We start from the raw sequence: 10,670 nt of genomic DNA, 5'->3' as shown, positions 1-10,670 counted from the left end.
AGGGATTTTGCCTCCTGTTCACTGGTGTATCAGTGCATGGAGCACTCCTGGTATTGAACAAATGAATGAAGACAATTATGAAGTGGGACAAAGTTCTATGGATGAAAAATACAGGAAGTCTATGTATGAGGGAACAAGAGGCCTAATAGGTGGTGGGGTGTCAGAAATGTTTTCCTCAAGGCGCTGGGACAGCCCTTCAGAGTTAACCCCAACTGAGGCAAGGGGACCAGGCCCCTGAGCTTCCCCAGTGACCAGTCCCTGCATCCAGGCTGCCCCCAGGGAGGGGACATAATCTTATACTAGGTGGTTTCTGGGGGAACAAGTACCTGAGTCCTGTAGGGGGTTCTGAGTGGTGCACCCCAGCATCCACGAGCAGCCCCCTCACACGACCCTCCAGAGGGGTCCTCCTCACCCCAGCTTAACTGTGGAAAATCCAGACTTATTACAAACCTCTTCCCCATCCCTGTATTTGTGGAAGCTTCAGGAGTGTTTATACATGCCCAGGAACCTGCTTTGGTCAGCCCCAGGAGCTCCTCACCTGGTATGCAGTAAGTGCTTACTACCTGTTAGATGGCCGGGATGTTGTGTGGAGGGAGAAGGGGGCAAGTCTAGGGAGACCTCAAGCTTTCTTTTCGGTTTGGGTCCCCGGCTAAGATGGAGGCCAAATTTGGAGCGAGAAGATGTGGTGGGTTTGGGACATGTTGAGGCTGTGGTGACTGAAATGCCCAGGCCCTGGGGTGTGGTGCCAGCTCCCCAAGGAGCCCCCCACAATAGAGTAAGAGGGAGAGAAGACCAAGAGGGTTGCAGGGGGAGGGAAGTCTGGGCAGAACGGGGTCTCAGAATCCAGGGAGCAGACAACAATGTCAGACATTGAGAGGGCAAAAGGGATGGGGACCAAGAAGAGGGGGCCCAGAGGACATGGCAGGGCCTGAGTGGGGCGTGCGGGAGCTTAGGAGGAGGGGGATTGGGGAGGGGCCTGGAGCTCACTGGGGCCTGAGAGGTCTCCTGTGCAGTCATGGGGTGGGTGGGGAAACAAGGCCCCCTGCAGAGCAGCTAACAGAGAGGCCTGCCCCAGAGCTCCACCCACCCCAGACCCCCTCCACCCCCATCCCACTGGCTGAGAGCCCAGGGTCAAGACCCCTCCCTCCACCACATCTCCTGAGGTCCCCACTACGAAGTATCTCAGCCCAGGTGGTTCCTCCCTGGAAACCACTGCCTCAGCCCAAATCCAAACAGACAACAGGAAAGACTTCCTGGCTGGGAGGGACGGGAGGCCCTGGACAGGGTGAACGCGGGTATTTCGGTCCAAGATGAGAAAGTGGACACAGTGACTTCTGGAGGCCCGTTTCCAGTTGCTGGACAAAAAGTGCAGCGTCTTCTCCAACCTGGATGGGGCAGAAGGGGAGCTTTTTAGAACGGGGAAGAAACACTTGCTGCCAGAGAGCATCAGCGTCAAGAGCTCAGATGTGAGCTGGACTCCCTGAGCTAAAATCCCAGCTCTGCCACTAACTAGCTGTGTGACCTTGGATACGCTACTTAACCTCTCTGTGCCTCAGTTTCCTCATCTGTAAAAAGGGAAAAACAATAGTACCTATCTCTACGGGCTCTTATGAAGTTTCAAATAATGAACTGAAATTTGTCAAGTGCTCCGAAAAGTGCTGGCACGAAGTGAGCTCTATATAAGTGTTAGATAAAAGAAATAAAAGGTATTAGTGACTTTCATTTGAGAGCCTCCTAAGCACTAAGCACTGTGCCAGGTTCTTTATTTACATCACCTCTAATCCCCACGTTCCTCTATAAGAACTATCCTATTTTACAGATAAAGAAACTGAGACCCAGAAAGGTGAAGTCACTTGTCTAAGCTGACCTAGACTAACTTGACCAGCACTCCTAATTACTATGTTGCTTTTCTCCACCACAAAGGCAGGGGGATGGATGGAATGGCCTCCCAGAGGCTTGCCTTGGACCCTCACAGCCACACTCACAGGGGCAGACCCCTCCAGTATATAAACCATCCCCAGCCTCATCGGAGCCTGGGAAGATTTCCTACTTTGAGGAAATAGCTCAAAGCACAATCATCTAATTAAGTAATTACTTTTCGGAGCACCAAGGCAAGGAAGTGACCTCAATGGCCGCTCAACGCCGCCCTGCTGCTGGGGATGGAGGTAATGGGGATACTCATGACAATGGTGGTAGTGACACTGATGATGACGTTTGTCAAGTGACGGAAAAGGTGACGGCTGTCAGAGCTCAGTGTTGGTGGAGGAGGTGACGGGGCTGGTGATGACTTGATGGTGGTTAAGGGGATGGTTCCCTCATCCAGGTGTCTGTCAGCCAAGGTCATCCCAGGTGATTGGCCCAGGGATGTCCCCTCTGGTTTCAGAGATGTGCAAATGAGGTTTAAAATATAGTGTTCGAGGACTTCTTTGGTGGCGCAGTGGTTAAGAATCCGCCTGCCAATGCAGGGGACACGGGTTCGCGCCCTGGTCTGGGAAGATCCCACATGCCGCGGAGCAACTAAGCCCGTGCACCACAACTACTGAGCCACAACTACTGAGCCCGCGGGCCACAACTACTGAAGCCCGCGCGCCTAGAGCCCGGGATCCGAAACAAGAGTAGCCCCTGCTTGCCGCAACTAGAGGACGCCCGCACACAGCAGTGAAGATCCAACACAGCCAAAAAAATAAGATAAAATATAATGTTTGATTCTCAACCTTTTGCTATCTGAATAAAGCAGAGTTTATTTCAGGGGAAAAAAAGCAGATCATACGTTGATGGAGAGGTGACAGTGGTAGTGATGGTTTACAGGGTAGATCCTTGGCTGGGCTCTCTCAGCCTCCATCCCACCCTCCTAGACGGGGAGGTTGGAAAGCTAACAACTACATTTCCCTCCCTTGCAGTGTTTATATGTGGAACAGGCTCCACTTATTAGATTCACTCCAGCAAGATTTGGAAGCCTAAAGTGAGGTGCAGCCCTTTCCGTGCTTCGGTTTTCTCATTCATAAAATAGGGATAATAATAGAAGAGTGCTGGCCACATAATAAGCACTATTTACGATTTGGTTGTTGTAGTGGGGGTTTGGGGGGTTTGCTTTTTGGTTTTTGTTTTTTTTTTGCTCCCTTTTGGCTGTTTCTGCCGGCCCGGTAACAGGAGGTTTTTCTGCAGCAGTGTTCTGGTATCAGGTCCAGCTTCCTGCTTGCCCAGAGGCAGTGGCAATTGTGAATGTGGTGGTAGCAACTTCTTACCTGCAGCTTCCTGATTCCTGGACTGAAGCTTCAGGGGCGTGTTCTTGAATTCACAGTGACTCTCTTGGTGGATCAGTTCTGTATGGTTCTGGGAGTCATTCTTAGAGGTGTGGCTCATTCGGCCTCTGGAACAATTGTCCTCTATTAAATACCTTCCTGCTAAAAACACTAAGGCAGGGTTTCTGTTTCCTGCACTGAACCCTGACAAATACAGTTTGAGAGCCTGAAGACGGTTAAAGCTATTGATGCTTGAGGTCACAAGACATGGATGGTGACAGTGTCCGGTGAAGATTATGGGGCTAAATTGATGGGCGCTTGATCTTGGGATTGATGGGAATGGTGATAATGACAATGTCTAGTGGTGGAGGTAGGTGGCAATAAGAGTTCTTGGGTGCAAGCAGCAGAACCTGACTCTGGCTGACCTATGAAGAAACAAAAGATATTGGGGAGCTCCCAGAATGGACACAAAGCCTGGTGACCCAGGCTGAGATAAAGGGCGGGAACCAAGGAAGTGACAGCACTGGACAGACCAAGCCCCTCAGCAAGACACCCAGATAGAGCTGTCACCATCAGACACCACACTGACCACTACTACCAAAGGCCACCTTTCTGAGTGAATTCTAAACCCTCATATCTTTTTTTTTTTTTTTGCGGTACGCGGGCCTCTCACTGTTGCGGCCTCTCCCATTGCGGAGCACAGGCTCCGGACGCGCAGGCTCAGCGGCCATGGCTCACGGGCCCAGCCGCTCCGCGGCATGTGGGATCTTCCTGGACCGGGGCACAAACCCGCGTCCCCTGCATCGGCAGGCGGACTCCCAACCACTGAGCCACCAGGGAAGCCTTAAACCCTCATATCTTTGCATCACTCACTCAAGATTCAAAGCTCCGGGCCGAGGCATCCACTTGGCCGAGCCCAGGTCATGTGCCCATGTCCTATCTGCCAAGGAGTGGGAGGAGGGGCCTGTGGTCCCCTTAACTTCAGTAGAAGGATGTCCATCGAGACATATGTAGTGGGGGCTTCCCCCTAAAGAGAAAGGGGGTTGGGATGTAGGGCAGCCAAAAACCAACAAAAGTCCACCCAGTAAGGAAGTCTGGTGGTAATGATAGCATGAAGCTAGGAGGAGATGCTGCCTTCTTTATTAAAACCAAACCCAGGTCAGTGGCATCTGGACCTTTCAACACTGGTCAGACCCAAAGCCCCTTGCAATCACCTACCAACTTCTGATGCCACCACCACACGTGCCCTGCACTCCGGCCAAGTGCAGTTGGGACATTGCCCCTTCCATTTATAGCCCAGCACAGAGCAGAAACCAGGCCTGGACATTCAAACAAGATGCTAGCAATGACCCAGGGAGAACAAAGAGGGAAGAAACACAGACATCTATTCATTTATTCCATTTCCTTTTATTGGGCACAGACCAGGTACCAGATACAGCAGACAATGAGGTCCCTGCACCGTGGAGCTTACAATCTAATGAGGATGACAGTCGAATCCGTAACACATAAGTAGACAAGAACACTGCAGGGCAGGAAACACAAGGAGGACGAGATGGAGAGGAACTGGGGGAGCCCCTTAAGAGGGGGAGGTCAGGGAAGGACTCTGAGCTGAAGCTGAAGCTGTTGTGCAGAGATCTGGGGCGACTGTGGACTCCGAGACCCTGAGGCCGGAACAAACTTGCTGTGCTTGTGGAACAGAAAGGTGGCCCGAGTAGCTGGAACACAGGAAGCCAGGGTGAGAGGAGGTGAGGTTAAAGTCAGCCGGGGAGGGACTTCCCTGGCGGTCCAGTGGTTGAGACTCTGCACTTCCACTGCAGGGGGCACGGGTTCCATCCCAGGTCGGGGAACTAAGATCCCGCATGCCATGTGGCAGGACCAAAACTATAAATAAATAAATAAGGTAAAATAAAACCAGCCGGGGAAAGAAGTGGGATTTTTATTCCCATCAATGGGAAGCCACTAAGCGCCATCCTTTGATAAGAGGAGGGCCTCGTTCTCAGGAATGAGTAGGGAAGGAGAAGATGGGCCGAGTGCAGGGAGGGGTATAGGGTCAGTAGAGGTAAGGGCTGGGCTTCCCATACATTGGGCTCCTGTTTCCTCAGTGAGGTATGAGGCTAGGTCATCAATGTACAGGGGAAGTAGGAGATGGCAGGACATGTGTCCATAAGGCCACATCAGGTTTCCAGTGTCCTGGAAAGAGCCATGATACAGCCCTGGGTACGGCCATCGTACTCCTGGGCACATACCTCCTGGCAGTTTCCCTCGGGGGACGGAGGCACTTCCTTGACTGAGGTCAGTGGTAGCAAGTGAAGCCTCAACCATCACAATCACAACGTCAGTCACGATCATAATCACCGTGACCTTCACACCAACAGGCACAAGGACAGGACAGGAAACCCTCGAGGGCACCCTGTCCCTGTGAGCTAGTGGGACCCGAGCCCCTACCTGCCCTGTGGACGGCAGTGGGACTGTCCTGGGACAGAGCCAGTGGTGTGCTGGAGCTGGCTCCTACCTGCTTGCAAGAGCTGATTCTGTGAGTCTCTTCCCAACTCTACATGCAGTGACATCGCATGGGTGGCTTGAAATCAGCCACAGTGGAGGGCTTTTGGTTCTTTTTCCCAGCTAGCCAATTCATCAGCTTGCCTCTGGACAGAGCCCTGAGGACAGTTAGAGACCATGATCCTCACCACTTGCCCCTGTAAACTTCAGAGCCTGGAGCAGGACCAGCAGAGAGAGTCCAGAATCCTGGTGGGCAGGTTGCCTGGTTAGAGAATGTTGGGTGGAGGTGGGAGGTCACCTCTCCTTAAGACACACCTGATGGTGGACCAGACAGCCTGGGCATCACCTTCACCAGAGCCTCTGCTCCAGTCCAGGAGCCTAAAGGAAGGCCGGTGGCCTCCCAGCCGGACTGCCTGACCCACCCTCCTGGGCTGAGTCTGCCCTGGGAGGGACCAAGGGCTGCTTCTCCTTGCTCCCTGCTCCTTGCTCCCAGGATGAGCCCTGACCTTGGTCATAAACTGGACCTGAGCCCAGTGACAAAGATCTCCACCCAGGCCCAAACAGAACCTCACCCTTATTCTGGGTTGGGCTATGATCGGGCCACAGAAAACACACTCCCATTTCCATCTGTGCCTGACACAGGCTCACCACTAAAATCATGTCAAAGCCAGGGCCTTGAGCCCAAAGCGGGGCAGACCTGGCCAGGGGTTGGCTGAGCATCGTCCACCTCTGCAGTCAAGGCTTGAGCTCCTGCCTGGGAAGCAAACAGTGAAATTAAAACCCACCACCATCTCCTCCTTGCTTTAGTGACACATCTTCATCTTAGGAAATAAAGCCTAAAGGCAAAGCATATTTTCTAAGACCTAACCCCTCCCCATTCCTGTCAGCCTCCCTCTTTGATTTGGAGGATTCTTGCACTAAACCCTCCCTCCCCACTGTGCCCAAACACAGGTCTCCAGATCACTAGGAGGAGAGGGAGCTGAAAAAGCCCCAGGAACTTCATCTGAGAACCTAGGGGTGGAGGCCAGTACCTTACCTAGCAAATGGACAAGACCCTTCCTCTCTACAGCCTCAGTTTCCCCACCTGTACAGTGAGAGATTTAGCCTTCCAGCTCTAATATCCAAAGTTAATGATCCTGGTGGAAATTTAGGGCCCCGTGTTCATGGACAATTCAGACCCAGGAGATTCAGGAAACTTTCCCTAAACCATGGGTGGGATACTGGGTTTAAGTCCTGGATGTCTTCTTAGCTCTGAGACCTTGTGCTAGTGACTTGACTTCTCTGGGCCTCAGTTTTCTCATCTGTCAAATGGCACTAACGCCAAGTTTGTGAGGATCAAATGAGATGGTAGCAAGAAAACAGCTTTGTAAGCTGTGGAGCACAGTCCTCGTGGGAGGGAGGGGCATCTGTTATTCCTGTTGTCATTTGTTATTCCTGTTGTCATGGGTTAATGTTTTGCCTTCCAGCAGAGCCCAGAAAGTAGAACAGTCTGGCCTAGCTCTCGGGTGGGAGACCGCCTCAGAGTCTCCCTGGAACCCACTCCCCCTGCCCAGAGCCAGTTCCAGCCCTGCATAAGCCTGCTGCCTGGCCTCCCCACCTCAGAGGTGATAAATCCTCCTCATTGGTCACCAAGGGACCACAGGCTTTAGAGCTAGACTGGCCTTGGGGATCCCCAGATCCCATCCCTTTATGGTGGCCCAGACAGGAAAAGGGCTTTCCCCAGAAGGCACACAGTATGTCAGCGGCACAGATGGGCCTCAAACCCAGCTTCTCTTTCCTCTACCCTAGCCTATAAAATGGGGTCCTCTGGAATCTTCACAGCAGCAATGCCCTTGCTGATGCCCCAAATCAGCAGGCCCTGTCCAGGCGGGGACTCTGGGAGAGAGGGCTGTCTAAGGCATCCCTCCACACCTTCATGCCCTGCTGGGCTCCTGCTGCCTCCAGGAAGCCTTCTCTGATTGGCACCCAAAAGGCTGGAAATGAGTTCCCTCCCACATACCTCCTTTGACAGAATACCTGCTTAAAGGTGAAAGGTGTCTGTTTGCCTGTCTGCTGGCCTCCAGCCTGAAAGTTTCTCGGGATAGGGAACGGCTAGGTTAATCTGGGCTCCCCATTACAGGGGCCTAGGCCAGACTGAGGGCAAAGGGAATGAGGGAGAAGTGGGAGACAGGGGGATGGGAGGGCACTCAGGGCAAGAAAACAATGCACTGGGATTTAGTGGCCCAAGCAGCAGTGGGGCAGGGACACAAAGCCCTCACCCCTTCAGATGTTGATTCCCAGGGCTTCCCTCCCTCCCCAGTGGCCCATACCCCAGGGCAGGCTCCTCCTGTGGGAACTGCTGTCTCGGCAGCGGGCACCCAGCCACATGGGTGTCGGGAATGAGGCTTGGCAGCAAGGCGGGTGCTTTCCTGGGCAGTGTTTGTTCTGGGCCGTCCCGACAGGGCTGCCCCTTGCTTGGGCCTGGGGAGGGGATGGCCCTGGGCAGAGGTCCTGCTGGGAAGGCAGAGTGGTGCATGGGCCCAGGGAACAGGAAGCATCCTTCTCCCGCCAGCGCCAGTGGAGCAGCTGCTGGGCAACACCGGGGAGCTGGTTAGAGATGCAGGTTGTCAGGTCCTCCCTCAGACCTGCTGTTCAGAATCTCCACTTTAACAAGATCCCCAGGTAACTCCTATGCACATTTCAATTTGACAAGCCCTGTTTTGCAAGTGTCTGCCTGTGTATTTACACAGCAAATAAATAAATAAATAAATATCTACAAATTCCCAGTTAAGATAAATAAATCATGGGTGGCCTGCATGGTGACTAAAGTTAATAATACTGTATCATAATTCAGAAGTTGCTAAGAGAGTAAATCTTTAATATTTATTTTATTTATTTATTTGGCTGCACTGCGGGATCTTCGTTGCCGCCTGTGGGATCTTTAGCTGTGGTGGGTGCGGAGTCTCAGCCACCGGACTGCCGCCAGGGAAGTCCCAAGAGAGTAGATCTTAAAAATTCTCATCACAAGAAAAAAAATTGTAACTACCTGTGGTGATAGATGTTAGCTAGACATTGTGGTGATCATTTCACAATGTATACAAATATCAAACCATGTCACACACCTGAAACTTAAGTAATGTTTTATAATTATATATCAATTAAAAATTAAATCATGAAAAAAAACAGATTACCTTCCTTTCATTTCTTCTCTACATTTCAGTTAGGGCATTACCTTGATATTTTTAAATTATTATTATTATTTTTTTTTTTTTTTGCGGTACGCGGGCCTTTCACTGTTGTGGCCTCTCCCGTTGCGGAGCACAGGCTCCAGACGCACAGGCTCAGCGGCCATGGCTCACGGGCCCAGCCGCTCTGCGGCATGTGGGATCTTCCCGGACCGGGGCACGAACCCGTGTCCCCTGCATCGGCAGGCGGACTCTCAACCACTGTGCCACCAGGGAAGCCCTGATTTTTTTTTTTTTCCAAAATTTTGAGTGTGTGAATAGGATATTTTTTTTTCTTTCATAATTGAGATTTTATTTGTTGTTTTGAGGATCAGTACACAGACATTTCAATTTGTACACAATTCTCAACATACGTACCAAAAACCTAAAAAATCATGTAGTTGTGATTCTTTTCTGAACAGTTATTCCAGTGATTTTCCAGCTTAAAATTTGGGGGCAAATTTTCCTTCACAGGATATCAAGCACCAATATCTTCAAATATTGATATGCTGTTACATCGTAAGTCCCACTAATTCACAATTTAATATCACATACACTACATACTCAAATTGTCAATCGTTCACAGCACATTAACAGTTACTAGAAGAACTGGACTACCACGACCAAAGATGTTACAGAGTGCACAAAACTCTGCCCAGGAGAGCCAAGACCAAGGGGTGAGTGGTTTGCTTTAGGAAACAATTCTACCAAAAACAACGTGGGAAGAGAAGTAATTTAAAGTGTTTAAGACATTAAATGCGCAACTGACTCCAAACTGCCATTTAGTACGCTTTGTATTATAGGATATAAAAGCTACCCTCCATCTGTGGAATGTTAAGCTGACACCCAAGACAATCAAAGCCTCCCATATTCAATATCCCACTATTTTCTGGTTGTACCAAAAAATAAACAACCAGCAAATGATTTCACCTCTTAAAAAAAAGCATTTACACTTAAAAAATGGGATGAGGTGGGATTCCTTCCTTTTTAAAAATGTTTCTAGAGCTACTAAAAAACTTGCATTTACAAAATAGTTGATAAAAATATTCCTCTGGATTGTACAAGAAGGGAAACAGGGACCACTGATAGGACCAGGTGTGTGATATTAATCAGACTTGGCTTCTTTCTCTCCTGCTTCATCAGAAGCTGGGCTCTCCTCATTTTTAGTTTCTCCATTTTCTGCAGGTAAGTCTTCTTTAGTCTCTTGGTTAGCCACTTCAGCCTGCTTTCCCTTTGCTCCCCTTTTCCCTTTTGTTTGCACTTTTTTGTCGGAAGATTTATCCTTTCCTGCCGCCTTTTTTGGCTTCGTTTCCACTTTTGCAGGAACCGGTTTAGCTGACAACCTCGCCGATCTCCTCTTGGGCTCCTCCTTCGCCGCCCCCTCGGCGGAGCTGACCTTCCTCTTGGGCATCGTCGCGGCAGGGCGGGCGCGTGCCGGGTGCCTGCGGGCAGCGGCGCGCCGAGAGCCTTCGCGAACCTGGGCTGCCTAGCCGCTGCCGCTCCTCCCGCCGCCCGAGCTGCTGGGACCCGCAGCGGGGTCGGTGGGAGAACCCTGAATAGGATATTTTATCTGTGAATCTCATTCCATTACAGGAAAGAGATATTGCAAGAAATTTATTATAAAAGAGGGTGTGCGGTCTGCTGGGGCTGGAAACCCACTGATGAATACCCACTCCTGTTTTCAGTTGGCAGCGTCAGCCCTGAGGAGACAGAAATGGAAGTGGGC

The 10,670-nt window shown here is 51.0% G+C and overlaps 1 protein-coding gene across 1 annotated transcript; it reads right to left on the bottom strand.

Moving 5' to 3' along the window:
• Positions 1 to 9,230: 9,230 nt before the first annotated feature.
• Positions 9,231 to 10,467, bottom strand: LOC116757453 (non-histone chromosomal protein HMG-14). The gene has a single exon (XM_032639029.1). It carries the CDS (start codon positions 10,353 to 10,355, stop codon positions 10,050 to 10,052), a length of 306 nt encoding a protein of 101 aa, XP_032494920.1. The 5' UTR covers positions 10,356 to 10,467; the 3' UTR covers positions 9,231 to 10,049.
• Between the last annotated feature and the right edge of the window lie 203 nt (positions 10,468 to 10,670).

The sequence above is a fragment of the Phocoena sinus genome, chromosome 1, assembly GCF_008692025.1.
Source record: "Phocoena sinus isolate mPhoSin1 chromosome 1, mPhoSin1.pri, whole genome shotgun sequence".
NCBI classification, from domain to species: domain Eukaryota; kingdom Metazoa; phylum Chordata; class Mammalia; order Artiodactyla; family Phocoenidae; genus Phocoena; species Phocoena sinus.
This window is presented reverse-complemented; position numbering and strand designations above follow the sequence as displayed.

Bases quoted from the DNA above. Each gene is read 5' to 3' on its own strand.
- LOC116757453 (XM_032639029.1), bottom strand. From the start codon at position 10,355: ATGCCCAAGAGGAAGGTCAGCTCCGCCGAGGGGGCGGCGAAGGAGGAG.